At 39.6% G+C, this 14,842-nt stretch overlaps 1 protein-coding gene across 4 annotated transcripts in view; it reads right to left on the reverse strand.

Moving 5' to 3' along the window:
* ST7 (suppression of tumorigenicity 7) overlaps positions 1 to 14,842 on the reverse strand; it is a 90,618-nt gene that overhangs the window by 20,179 nt on the left and 55,597 nt on the right. For 3 of the 4 annotated variants that reach the window (XM_075274264.1, XM_075274268.1, XM_075274267.1), the window contains exons 4-12: positions 14,554 to 14,608; positions 10,674 to 10,789; positions 8,099 to 8,174; positions 6,991 to 7,145; positions 6,618 to 6,715; positions 6,189 to 6,303; positions 5,467 to 5,539; positions 2,167 to 2,269; positions 1,125 to 1,275 (exon numbers count right to left, since the gene is read on the reverse strand). In XM_075274264.1, the coding sequence (XP_075130365.1) occupies positions 1,125 to 1,275; positions 2,167 to 2,269; positions 5,467 to 5,539; positions 6,189 to 6,303; positions 6,618 to 6,715; positions 6,991 to 7,145; positions 8,099 to 8,174; positions 10,674 to 10,789; positions 14,554 to 14,608 (942 nt within the window). The remainder of the gene's footprint in view (positions 1 to 1,124; positions 1,276 to 2,166; positions 2,270 to 5,466; positions 5,540 to 6,188; positions 6,304 to 6,617; positions 6,716 to 6,990; positions 7,146 to 8,098; positions 8,175 to 10,673; positions 10,790 to 14,553; positions 14,609 to 14,842) is intronic. The other variant, XM_075274265.1, reaches the window with a different exon arrangement.

Consider the following 14,842-nt stretch of genomic DNA (forward strand, 5'->3'; position numbering starts at 1 on the left):
TAATGTTCCTAAACTTCATAATGCTGCTGTAGGCGGCAGTCGGTTTCAGTGATTAACCTGCTATAAACCTTCCCTGTGTATTCCCAGCCTGAATCCAGTTTGAGGCTGAAGCCCCACGTTGCGAAAATGCAGCGTTTTTGCCACAGCGGAAACATCACGGCAGAAAAGGCTGCATTTTACAGTACCTCCAAAGCGAGCTGGATTCTGGCTAATCCCATCCAGGCATTAAAAAATTCAGCAGCGGAAGAGATTTAATTTTTAAAAATGCCCATGTTGATACGTAGAGCCTTGGCCTGAAGGGGATTTCCAGGCACAGATATTGGAGGCTCATCCTTAGAATAGGTCATCAATTGAAGACTGGCAGGGGTCCAACACCTGGGACCCCACTGATCAGCTGTTTGAAAAGACTGCAGTATTTGGGTGAAAGCTGCGGCCTCTTTACTAAAACAATGTAGTGTAACAAAATTCAACAGTTCTAGGTATCCGTTTCAAAAAAAGTTTAGCAATAGCAAAGCAATCCAGAAGAAATTGGTGATTCAACCTTTATCAGATACAAATACTGCTTGCTGGGTTCATACCAGCGCCTGAACTCTGTTTTCAGGTTTCCATCTTCTGCATGCAGAAAACAGAAACCTGTCATGCCAAGTCTGGCCGTGAGCACCGGTGAGCGTTTTGAGCTCACCGCGAAGAAACCGTTTTGTTTTTTTTTTTGTTTTTTTTTTTAAACCAGACACAGAGTACTGCATGTCCGACTGTGTCCGGTTTTAAAAAAAAAAACGGTTTCGCCGCAGAGCACATAAAACGCTCACCGGCACTCATGGCCGGAAACTTTTCAAGCCCATTCAAATGAATGGGATTGAAACATGCCGGCAGGTTTCCGTCTCCTGCCCCTGTTTAGTGCAGGAAACTGAAACCTGCAGAACGGAGTACGGGCGCAGATGTGAACAAGCCCATTCTACAGGTATATATTCTTGGCATATATTCATGGCTACCCCCATTGTAGTGTGCACATTGTAAACCGAAGGATAGTTCATTGTTCATAACAGCCTATAAAACTCTTAAGTTTCTGACATTTTGCACTGACACAATATTCAATAAGATTTAGAAAAGAACAATATACTTACTCCCTTCCCACGTACAATGTAAGAGATTTAAAGCTCCCTCTACCCTTTTCCAGTGTTGAAGGTGAAAGAAAGCATATGCTATTGCTTCACTGTCCCCTCTCTTCAGAATGTGTTCAGGGGGAAGGATTAAACTTTTCATTTCAAGAAGGTACTATAATACAAAAGAAGAGATACAGATATGTTACGAATATCTCATACAAATTCACATTATACACCACTTCTACCATAGAATCTGCAGGAAAATTGGAATTAACTACATGCAGATCTACAACCCTTGACAAAGCTGTAAGTGGGAGAGACGATACATGTGGGGCGTTCCTTCACGGTTTAGCCTGAAGGACTCCATTTACTTATTCCTTCAAGCCTAGGTGTTTTTATTTTACCTGTGTTTATACTTACTAAATAAGACAGTCATTTATGGGATAGGACTGAAGTTAAATACTTTTTGGATAGGATTTGTATTTTATACTCATTAGATATTGATTACATTTATTTATAGGCAGGGGCATCCATTGATGCGCTTATAATGGGCTAGCACATTATGTGAGCATTGTTACTTCTTGATACATTTTCCTTGTATATGTCTTAGGGATTGTTAGCATATGTTTAGATTGATCCTGAGACTTATCTTGTCTGGCTATAGGGTTCTGACCCCTTGATAGTTTGTGTGTGGTCAGTATCTAAGTGTTTCTATCATTATTGATCTATTACAGAGTTTGTAATACAGATTCATATTATGGAGGATGTGAGTTCCTTTGTTGTGTACCTTCAATTATGTTGTACATAGATGGGAAGGTTATATATAGCCTAATTTTGGAGAGAAGAAATTAACCCTATGCCATTTTATAGAATGTTACAGACAAACTTCCTCTGGCTTTAGGGAAGCCATGAAATGCTAATTTAGGAGATCTGGGTGTTGTAAGTGTCTGCATTCCAGCCACATTACTGCCATCTCAAACCCACCTAAATATTAGAAAGCATAAAATGCAATATCAACATAATGTTAGTTTACAGATAAACCCAGTGTGATTGGCGGACATACTTTTGGCACATGTGGATTAAACTCCACTGCTCTGTGAATTGCTTCTACAGCATTCATTTCTGCTGTGCTGAGCCCTCGCCGTGATGCGGCTTCTGGGGAGAATCTGGAAATAAAATATAAAAAAAAAAAAAAAAAAAAAAAAAAAAAACCATCAATACAATGAACAAACACTTTGTAAATACTTTACATTTTCCTGCTAAGGACATAAGAACCACACAATATATACACTTTATTGTATTTTTAGGACATAATACCCTATCTATTCTGCTGAGAATAAAGCTCAGTGCAGCTAGAGCAGGGTAGCTGTATTATGTACTGCTCCAAGTTGTCACTATATGCCCAAGTTACTGGCACAGAAATTGTTCTAGTATATAGAAAATAAACCAGACCATGCAATCTCTTTCTCACCTCACACCTCACGGCTAACTCCAGAGCTGTACTTGGCAGGCAGACACCACAGGGAAAGCTGTGACAACCATTGCCCTGCCCTCCCAAGCTGGAGTCGCTGTGTAGGGAGGAAAGATGTTGCAGGTACTGGTCGATCTACAGGACAAAAAGAATGAAAACAAAAATTACTTGCACTTTCATGAGCGCACACATTGAACAGCATGCTGTCTCACAATACTGGCTACGGCTACCCTGAAACTACACTGTGGACACTTCTAGGTACCTGCTGTTTATACAGTTTTTTTTTTTTTTTTTTTACCTGGCATGAGCGATGCCATGTATTCCCTGCACTTTGGGATCAATATGGATTTTACCTTTTCATGTGGAAAGGTTAATACCTTACCTCCTGCTTAAAAAAAATATATATACACAAAAGGGAAAAAAAAAAAAAACAGACACTGACACAAAAGAGCGACATTGCTTCATCAGAAGATTTTGTTTGGTCTCTCAATGTCACCGTTTCCTCAGCTGCCATATTCAGTATGGATTTTTAGTTCTATCCATTCTAATAGACGCCATACAACAATAATCATATGGCGAATACAAAAGCCTAGAGAACCCAGCAATCCATGCATTAAAAAGTGTGCAGAAATAGCTTTGTGCAAAAGCAGAACATTCTAGTGAAGAGTATGTGTGGCCATTGGGGGACTCCGTCTCACATTCTGCTTAAAGGGGCTCTAACATTGGGAAAAGTCATTTTTAGCTAAGCACATCCTTGCATAGCCTTTAGAAAGGCTATTCCACACTTACCTTTTGTATGTAAATTGCCTTAGTGGTCTTTGAATAAGTCCGTTTTTATTCAGGTGCTAATTAGCCTTCTCCGTGCAGCGGCAGTGTCTGCTATGAGACCAGAGAGATGAGTCATTAGCACAGCAGCCTTTCTGCTCTCATACACAGAGAATAGAAGGTGCACACAGACACTTCCGATGCACTGGGAAGGTTAATTAGCATATGAATAAAAACAGACTTATTCAAAAACTACTGAGGCAATTTACATACAAAAGGTGTGTGGAATAGTCTTTCTAAAGGCTATGCAAGTATGTGCTTAGCTAAAAATGACTTCTCAATGAAAGAGCCCCTTTAAAATATGCAGAGAGATACAAAGTGTTACCCAATGCTAAAAAGGAGGTACAGCTTAATATATTTTTCTTCATTGGCGTTTATCGATCATTCTGTTACTGAACATGGAGCCTACAGTGCCTTGCAAAAGTATTCATACCCCTTGAACTTTTTCACATGTCACCTTACAAATCACAAGCTTAAATGTATTTCATTGAGATTTTTAAGTAATAGACCAACACAAAGTAGCAGATAATTGTGAAGTGGGAGGAAAATGATACCTGGTTTTCAAAATTTTAATCAAATTAAAAAAAAAAAAAAAAAAAAAAAAAAAAATCTGAAAAGTGATGTGCAAAAATATTCAGCCCCCATATCAATACTTTGTAGAGCCACCTTTCCTTGCAATTACAGCTGCAAGTCTTTTGGTGTGTGTCTTTACCAGCTTACCCATTCTTCTTTGCAAAATAGCTCATGCTCAGCCAGATTGGGTGGAGAGCATCTTAAAAGCAATTGTCTTGACTTGCCACAGATGCTCAATGGGATTTAGGTCTGGACCTTGACTGGGCCATTCTAACACAAATATTCTTTGATCTAAACCATTCCACTGTAGCCATCGTTGTATGTTCAGGGTCACTGTCTTGTTGGAAGGTGAATCTCCTTCCAAGTCTTAAGTCTTTTGCAGCGTCCAAAAGGTTTTCTTCCAAGATTGCCCTGTATTTAATTCCATCGATCTTCCCATCAACTCTTCAACAGAAAAAGGGAAGCTGGTCAAAGTATCCCCACAGCATGATGCCGCCACCAACACCATGTATCGCGGATGGAGTGTTCAGGGCAATGATTGTCGTTACTTTTCCGCCACTCATAGTATTTTGCTTCTTCCACATGTTTGCTGTGTCCCCTATATGGCTTGTGGCAAGCTGCAAACTGCACTTATGTCTTTCTTTCAAGAGTGTTTTTCTTCTTGCCACTCTTCCATAAAGGCCAGACTGAGTGTATGACTTATAGTCGCCCTGTGGACAGTGTCTACCAAAGCTGGGGATTTCTGTGGCTCCTCCAGAGTGACCATAGGCCTCTTGGCTGCTTCTCTGACCAGTGCTCTCTTTGCTTAATCTGTCAGTTTAGGTGGATGGCCAAGTCTTTGTAAGTTTGCAGTTGCAGAATACTTTTTCAATTTTTGGATTGAACAGTGCTTGTTGGGATGCTTTTATAACCTAATGTCACTTTAAACTGCTCTACAACTTTTTTTTCTCTGACCTGGTAAGCTCCTTGGTCTTTATGATGCTGTTTGTTCACTAGTGTTCTCTAACAAACCACTGAGACCTTCACAGAACAGGTGTATTTATACGGAGACTAAATTACACATAGCTGAACTCTAACTACTTAGACTTCTGAAGGCAATTTATTGCACTGGATTTTATTTAGTGGTATCAGAGTACAGGGGGCTGAATACTTTTGCATGTCACATTTTTCAGATTTTTACTTGATTAAAATTTTGAAAGCCATGTACCATTTTCATTCCACTTCACAATTATCTGCTACTTTGTGTTGGTCTATCACTTAAAATCTCAATGAAAAATACATTTAAGTTTGTGATTGTAAGGTGACAAAATGTGATAGTTCAAAATATTTTTGCAATCCACTGTAAGAGCAAGTGGCCATCTAAAATGGAGACTCTGCCATGTAGTGTTCTGAGGATAGACGACAAAAGTCAAATATATTCCAGTGACCAAGTCATTCCCTGTACAGTACATAGGGAGCCACTGAAGTTTTGGGTAAATAGAAAAAAAAACTTACTTGTCTGATACTGCTCGCGCTTTCAGCAGTGCAGCCGTATAACATATAGTGGCAGACTTTGGTAAACTGATATCTGCAGGCAGAAAAGAAATTAATGCAGGAATTACAAACTAGCAAGTGATCACATTTATCATACTATATCCCAGCCATGTGGCAGGATTTACTGTGGACCTACATGTATAAACGTGTGTGTGTGTGTGTATTTTTTTTTTTTTTTTTTTATTTGCTAGTGTGTTAAACCAAATACCTGAAAACAAAGGTCCCCATGTTTTTGTTTGTTTTGTTTTTTTCAATTCCCTATCACTTCAGGAAGATCGCACAGATTAATATAAAGAGGACCTTTCACCATCGGCAACAAAGCCAACTCTTTACACCATTTAACAGCTTATGGAATGTTTTCCATACTAGAGTTGGAATGTTTTCTCTAGCCTCTATTGTTCATGAGAAATCAATGCTGTTACTTATGGTGCCAAGATCTGCTATTTAGTTTCTCTATTGTCAGGAGAGCAATGTCAGATAGGAGTAGGCAAGGGGTGCGATTCTGAGCTCTGACACTGTCAGCTATGTAATTTGTATATCCAGTCTTATATTATCAATGTGATGTATAACCCAAATGAAAAGTGTCAGTGTGAACCTAGCTTAAAGTATTAACAAATATAAAAGTGTATAAGGATGTGAGTGTGCAAAAAAACAAAAAAAAAAAACAAAACCTGTGAACTCACCATCATACTTTGCTAAAACGGCTTGTACATCTGCGTATGCCTGCAGCTCTAGCAAAGCTTCTAACAAGTTCTCATGAATATTGAACATACTCAGCAGTGGAAACTCCTTCATTAACTAGAAGAAATGAGAGAGCAAAAACACTGGCTTTAGTCATATACACAGGAGCATTACTCCACAGGGCAGAGATGCATCCAAAAACCTAGCCAATTACTATGATAGACACTCCCAGAAAATCATATGAGAAACCGTCTATTAATCAGAAACGCACAATTCAATTTTATACATTATCAATTTTCAATGGTCTAATGAAAAAGGGCATAGTTCAAGCTGCTAAAACATAGCTTTACTGTTTATATTAATGTCTTCCCCAAATGTAGCAATGTGGTTTAGGCACAGTACATAAGCTAATAGAAGGGTCTCGTACTTACATCCCTCATCATCTTCACAGCTTCCCTTGTTCTTCCTAGCTTTCGTGCACACATTGCTAGTCTTCTTTTGATGTACACCAAAACATTTGTGTCTCGTCCTGAAACAATACAAGTGTAAATCAGACCTATATAGCCAAAGGAATAACTTGAAGCTCCTGGGCCCTAAAGCAAAATCTTTAAAGGGGCCCCTAACTACATCATGCCTTTTAGAATAGTGGTACATTTAATGTGGCAGACAGACCTTTTGGGTCTCCTCAGTGGCCAGGGCCCAGTAGCAACTAACCCCTGAATTCTGTGTCTTTGGGTAATTATTTTAATGCAGAATAATAATAATAATAATAATAATAATAATAAAAATAAATAATAATCTCACGGTGCTGAGCTTCATATTGAGTGCCATGGTGCTGTAATTGTTGGCTTCGTCGGTAGCACCCTTCCCCAGCCTTCAGTGCCTGCTTAAACAGCTTCTCTGCCTCTACAATGGTCGTTGCCTCTTCTTCAGCCAGCAGAATAAATGCAGTGGCACATCTGTACTCCAAACAAAAGAAAAGCAGGACATTATATTTTGTATGGGTCTCTTAATGCACATCAGGTAGATGTACGGGGTCAGGGTCCGTTCACATGATGTAACGCACCGTTGATTCTGACACAAACTCATGTCAGAGTCAGCGCTGCAAAACAGAATCCCATTGACTACAAGGGGTTCCGTTTAGCGCTCGTAACAAGTCAATGGGATTCTGTTTTGCAGTGTTGACTGACACGAGTTTACATGTCAGAATCAACAGCACGTTACATCGTATGAGGGGACCCTCAACGTGCGATGGAGCTTATACTGGCTCTCTACTTTAAGGGCCCCTTCACACGGCGTAAGCGTGTCGCTCATTTAAACGATATACACGCGCTTCCCATTGAAATCAGCTCTGTTTTGAAGCGCCACACTCGGACACGTGTGTAAACGAGCAGCACACTTATGCCGTATGAAGGGGCCCTAAGAAGTTCCAGGAAGCAAACATGAGGAGTTTGTTCGGTATATGTGCAGTGACAGTGGTCTTTAACACACACCTTTTACTTCAATATATAACCATAGCATTGTTAGACCAAGTTATAGTTGTGACAAAGGTTTGTTGGGACTAAGTATATACAAGGCCACTATATTTTACTGTATTACCATGCTGAGAACATCCGTGCGACAATCCTGTTTATGTAATGTAGCAGAGCAGAGTACTTTGTTGCGGATACTTCTCTTTCTGAATAATTTCTGTTTGTTTTTTTTTCCAAAGAGTTAGCAAAAATCTAATTTAATAGATGCATTTTATTTATTATTTTTACCAGACCAGTATCCTTGCAGCAGACTCTGTTTGGTTACCACAGGAGTGTGGTTACACAACTCTGCACACAGTAATTGTGGCATAAATGTAGAGTGATCACTTAGTTTTAAGAAATGCATTCAGTCTCCTTGGTGGTTAAATATGGCTACTCACTCGTTTAATTCTAGTGCTTCATGTGCTGCAGAAATTCTGGCTTGTGGGTTTCTTTCTCGCCATGCTTTTTGCATTACTGTTTACCAAATAAGAAGAAGAAAAAAAAAATGTCATCACATACTGGATTCTGAAGGAAAGCCTCCAGTGACACTAAAGCCATGTCAACTAAAGCAGGATACAGCGGCACACACAAACTAATTTGATTTACAGGCAATGTGATATTTTATTACTTGTAAGACATTACTACGGTGCAGCGACTGGCTCTTGCTCAGACTTCTTTATAAATGACTGACAGCCAAGGTCACTCAGAAGCAGTAAGGCTCCTCATTTACTAAAAACAATGATTGAATTCCTAAGAAAAGAAATCTGCAACAAACTAAAGGTATGCATCTAGTTAATTCTAGAATATCAGGAATTAAAAATTAAAGTGGTTCTCCAGTTTCAGAAGAATGTTTAAGAAAAGTTTTCAATATTATCTCTCCATTAATGCCTCATGGTTTTCTAGGTCTCTGCTTGCTGCCATTCATTCTGACCAGTCCAGGGTCATGTGATGGACAAAGCTCACCTTGTAACAAGCCATGCACCAGTGTGTACATCACATGACCATGGACTGATTTTTATCCACTGGAAGTAAGCAAAATGAATGACCGCAAACAAAGATCTAGAGAATGGTGAGGAATTAATACAGAAAGTATTTTGGATTATTTAAAAGGGGTTTTCCAGCCCTAAAATTTTCATACTGATAACCTATCCCATGATCCATCTGGCTCAGACAGCCAAGCCCCAGGCAGATCAGCTATTCCAGCAGCCTCCGCGTGGTAGAAGATGCTAATGGACAGAGACTGCGTGCAGCACCACCCCTATTCAGTGCTTCCAGGGGATTTGCAGCTCTGCTGTGGATAGGCGACCTATCCATGGACTGTGGATAGGTCATCAGTATGAGAAATTAGTTAGCAACCTTTAATGCCAGTTTCTTGTATTCCTCATAGGATGAGAGCAACAGACATTAAGACCGATGCAGATAGAGAAAGTCTGGTGTCCATCAGCATTCATCTTTATCTAAATACATGACCGAAGTTTTCTTCTTTTCTGATGGAAGAGTCTTGCATGTAGAAAAGCTCCAGTCTCGTTTTTTTTACATTAGCATAAATGGAAATGGAGGCGGGGCTGTAGAGGTATATCACTCTACTACTGTTAATGTCTGTTGCAATCATTCTATGAGAGATGAGAGCAATGGACATTCATAATGGTAGTGTGAACATCCCCTAACTTTTCATTATACAAACAATAACATTTGTCTCAATATATGACTGAAACTGGACAACACCTTTAATAATTTTATTTGATGCCGGATGTAGAGTCCGTACTTTTTTCCCCTGACTCCAGCCAAAATTGTTCCAGTCTCTGACTTCACCGCCATGTGGCAATCTTTAGAGATTTAGGCCGGGTTCACACGGAGTATTCTGGCTTGTCATTTGGTACGTAGACGCCGCGGGAGGATTTGCGGGCCGTATACGCTCCCATTGTTTTCAATAGGAGCCGGTACCGTACACGCGGCGCTATTTTGCGGCTGCCGCAAAATCACGACTGCAAAATAGCGCCGCGTGTACGAGACCAGCTCCCATTGAAAACAATGGGAGCGTATACGGCCCGCAAATCCTCCCGCGGCGTCTACGTACCAAATGACGAGCCAGAATACTCTGTGTGAACCCGGCCTTATTCAGATAGTACAGGCAACAGAGTGCTTTACATAGCTTTCTGCCACCACAGTGTGCATTACAAGAGCATGTGGAAGGCAAAGACAAGTGGGTGAGGAAGTCAGTGCTCTCAGTTCTAGAGAAGGGAGATGGAGTCCCTGCTCTCAGAATTAATGAGGAGGCAAACAGAGTCCAGCTGTGACTACTGAGAAGGTGGGGGGGGGGGGGGGGGGGGTGGCGGGAACAAAAATGGAAGACAAGTAGTTGCTAGTTGCTTTGCATTTGCTGGATTTTGTCAATACTAAGAGTCCCAATGCACAATCTGATAAGCAGGACTATTACCAACAACAAGAACTTCTAGGGAAGCCTGTTGCCAATAACTGCCCTTTCTAATGGAGCTGTCAATTATCTGCAGGTTACCAATGAGTGAATGTTTGCTAGTCGGCTCATTGAATCCTTTATGCAGGATAAAAGATGCAGCGTATCGGTAGAATCTCACCATGTATAATCCAGGCAATAATGCCTATAATGCTACAGAATAGGGGAGAAGCAAACACAGATGAGAGCTTGCCACCCACATTCAGTTTGTATCGGCCAATGTTAGCTAGTGCTGATGTGTTTCTGATCAGCACTCCTGCTGGCCCAGGTCTGGCCATCTAATATAGCCTTAAAAGAATTATACAAATATATTTTGCCAAGCAGAAATTATTCCAATGTAACTTCTTCACTGCTCTAAAAGGTTTGTTCTTTGCTACTACTATAGTTGGAAAAACTGGTAACGCTGCTTTCCGTTATTACAGAGTTATGATCACAGATACTGTAAAATGCTAGTAAACTCTCGTATTTTGTTTATTTGCAACACTCAGTGCAGTTCTTACTCGCATCTGCTGGTCTCATGTGATCTGTGTCACATGTGAAGAAGGTCTGGTGGTCCTGGGCTGAAAGATTCATATCATAATATGTTAACGGTTCCCGTCCTGTCACCCATGTGTATCTGTAATACAATGAAAGGAGAACTATTAAATATACACTTGTAAATGTCCAACAATTCACAATATATAGATGCAGCAGTCACTTATGGACATCATGTTAAACATGCATTTGGAGGAAAAAAATTATATATATATATATATATATATATATATATATATATATATATATATATATATATATATATATATATTCTGGAGGATGAGGCCAATGCTGTGAGGGGGTCATCTTAAATGGCCGTATCTCCAGTTTTATACCCCCTAGAACAATGTCTGGAGTCATTAAAAAAAAAAAAAAAATTTTTTTTATATATATATATATATATATATATATATATATATATATATATATATATATATATATATATATATATATATAATCAATCAGCTTGATATGCTACCCAAGATCACTGTTCTAGCTACTTAAAAAAATGGGAATATCACCATCTGAAAACACAGTAGGGAACAGACAGTATCTTATCTCACTTTTATATACCATCAGAATCATTGCTTGAAGTGTAAAAAAAAAACAAACCACAATTGCAACTATTTAAAGAGACCCCCTTCCCAACCTCAGACGTACTATATACTGAAAGGCAGGAATTGTTAATGCAATGCGGGACTGTGATGGCAGTGTGATGCTAAACGTTTCATCTGTAGCATCCTTACTGTAGACACAGAGGAGTAGGCAGCTGGCAGACATCTCTCAAGGAACAGATATTTCAACAACATGACTTTTGAGGTTGCTTCAAAGCACATTAGTTTTTGGATTCCACAAACATATCTAATGTGCATGGTCAGCTATGGTGTTATACAGTAATACATGTTTTCTTGTACATTACACATGGACTTGAAGTCTAATTGATCTATGAATGGAAAAACACTATAAAAGTAACATACTTGCTTTTAGTTTTTACATGTTTTTGAGACAGAGAATTGTACTTTTACAATCCACCATTAATATGGTGCTGACTTTTGTAACCCCTTCAAATTCACCAGGACCTATGAATGGTGCACAGGTTTGATTCCTTGAATTGATTTGAGAGTGACACAGAGGGTAAATTAAAAAAAATTCTAGACTTTAAAATCTAATTTCAAGTCCTGCATGTGTTAGGAACAAGCATTTGATCACATCTTACTATGTACATAACCAATAGAGAGAACAAAAAATTCCAAATGTTTTTTTATTTTAATTTTTAAAATCTTAAAGTGAAAATGTTTTATTGTTCAGAGATTCAGATTGCATTCACTGCAATGTTTTATGCTTTTCTTTTTAACATGCTACATATCCAAACATGACAAGGCATAACATTTCTCAACAATATACAGTAATGCAGCATGTCAAACTCATTTTCACCCAGGGCCACATCAGCCTCATGGTTGTCTTCAAAGTAATTCTGCAACTGTATAAATGTAGTTATGTGTAGTTAGTTACATTTATAGCCCATTGAAGGCAACCATAAGGCTGATGTTAATATGTTGTTAATACACACAGGTAGTAGTGTCCTAAATATCTCCCTTCACAGGAAACATTCGCCCCATAAGAAATTGTGTCCCATTTGTCCCCCCACAGACATATTGGTAACCCCCCCACCCTAAATTACAATACAAACAGTCCAGGCCACACAACTCTGGTGAATTTCATAATTGCCTTTTTTTTCCTGCAAAGCACTGATGTGGCTCCCAGCTGTACACCTCTTCTATTGTCCTCCCGATTATTGTGTCACTTGCACTATGGTCCCGGAAGCGATACCATAAAGCGGGAGTGAGCATGGATGGCAGGACATTAAAAGAAGCACACGGTCAAGAGTATATCAGAGCTTTGCAGGGAAAAGTAGTAAATATGAAATTCTCTACACCTGGAAACAGTAGTGTGGCAAGAGGGCTCATGAGACTACTGGTTTACTACTGAACCCACACGGTATATGCCTCTTTAGGGTGCATTCACACTACGTTTCCTGAAGCTTATTCTGAACGTAAAACACGTTCAGAATAAGCGGCGTATAAAGCAGCTCCATTCATTTCTATGGGAGCCGGCATACGAACGCTCCCCATAGAAATGAATGGGCTGCTTCTTTCACTGTGAGCAGTCCCATTGAAGTGAATGGGAAGTGCCGGCGTGTACTGCTCGGCATGAGCAGAGCTTGCCGTATACGCCGGCACTTCCCATTCACTTCAATGGGACTGCTCGTAGTGAAAGAAGCAGCCCATTCATTTCTATGGGGAGCGCTCGTATGCCGGCTGCCATAGAAATGAATGGAGCTGCTTTATACGCCGCTTATTCTGAACGTGTTTTACGTTCAGAATAAGCTTCAGGAAACGTAGTGTGAATGCACCCTTACACAGTATATGCCCCCCTCATTTTTTTGACCCCCACACAGTATATGACCCCTTTTTTGCCTCCATACAGTATATGTCAGGCCAGAAGAGGCAGATAATTTGCTCACCTATCCACGCTGCCACTTCCAGGGCACACTGTAGCCAACACTGCAGAACACCAGGACATGCCTCAGCTCGCTTCACTGCAGGGATGGCCCTGGGCCACAAGACACAAGGCTGCAGGCCTTATGTCTGACACAGGTGTTGTAGTGCTCTACTAGATAACCACATAACTAAGTTTACTGTCATGAATGCTTATTGTGATAAAATTGCATGCTTCTTTGCATTTATTTAAAAGGGGTGACTAACATCTGTTTAAGTCTATGTCCTGAATCTAACCAAATACTTCACATTTTCAGGAATAAGTCAATGTATACTGTGTATACATTAAGCTTTAATGAAAGCTTAGGTAGCTTATCTGTATAATGTATAAAAAATTTTAGTTCCACAGACACCTTATTAAAGCAAGAAAAACTGTACAATGCGCATTTTAATGACAGAAAACAGAATATGTGAATATATTTTAGTTCTACAAATTCACAGAACAAAAGTGAATATTTATGATGTGGGTGAAGCTCAGCGAATTGTTTGCAGTGTTGTCAGAGCTACTGTCATTTTGACAGGTGCAGAGAATGTCTTGTATTACACAGCACCGCACAGACAACCCCATACAGCTTGGGAAATTGTAATAAATAAGACTGAATGAGCCATTACCTTTGTAATGTGCTGGATTTACCAAGTCCCCCAATGACTTAGGCTAGCAATGAGATTTACTTCTGCCAGTATATTCTTTAGAGGCAAGTCCCAGGTTTAGCTGATCATTTTGTCATTTCCCTTCTCCAATCTCCAGCAGAACTCTGCTCTAATAAACTCGATTTATCAGGTCAATTAGGATTGAGAAAGCCTCTTAAAGGGGTTGGCCACTTTCAGATCAATATTAAGAGACAAATGTTATTGTTTGTACAATAAAAAGATATACAGTTTTCCAATATACTTTCTGTATCAATTTCTCACAGTTTTCTAGATCTCTGCTTGTTGTTATTCATTCTGTTACTTCTATTGGATAAAACTCTGTCCATGGTCATGTGATGTACGGTCCATGGTCATGTGATGAGGACACAGGTGCACAGCTGATTACCAGGCAGATGTCTGATTACTGTGCTGTCACTATAACGAGCGGCACCTGTGTGCTCATCACATGACCATGGACTGTAAATCACATGACCATAGTCAGACTTTTATCCTCTAGAAGTAACAGTATTGGTATTTTCTGCTGTAACTCTAAAAACTGGCACCCCGAATAGGTATCTGACCTGCACTAGTAGGTCAATATAATCAAAAAGTTTGTGTAGAGCAGTTCAGTGAGTGTTTATTCATTTCAAGAACTTGCCTGTTATACTCTGCTCCTCGAAACAAGTTTAATGGATTTCGCCAAACTTTACATTCTGTGAAATGGAAAAAAAAACCTCAGGTAAATAAAACATTTATAATGAATCATTAAGAGGGAACCAGTTATATCAAGCACTCTAGTCATGTTAAGTCCGATATGTCAGGAGCATGTTCTAGAACCGGATTTGCTGAGTAAATGTGATTGAATATGAGACCCATATCAGTGTTTGCACTCTACTCCATAGGATAAGGAGTGCATACCAGGCAGGGCCGCACCTCTAATGAGGCGA

Source organism: Leptodactylus fuscus, chromosome 5 (genome assembly GCF_031893055.1).
Source record: "Leptodactylus fuscus isolate aLepFus1 chromosome 5, aLepFus1.hap2, whole genome shotgun sequence".
NCBI lineage: Eukaryota > Metazoa > Chordata > Amphibia > Anura > Leptodactylidae > Leptodactylus > Leptodactylus fuscus.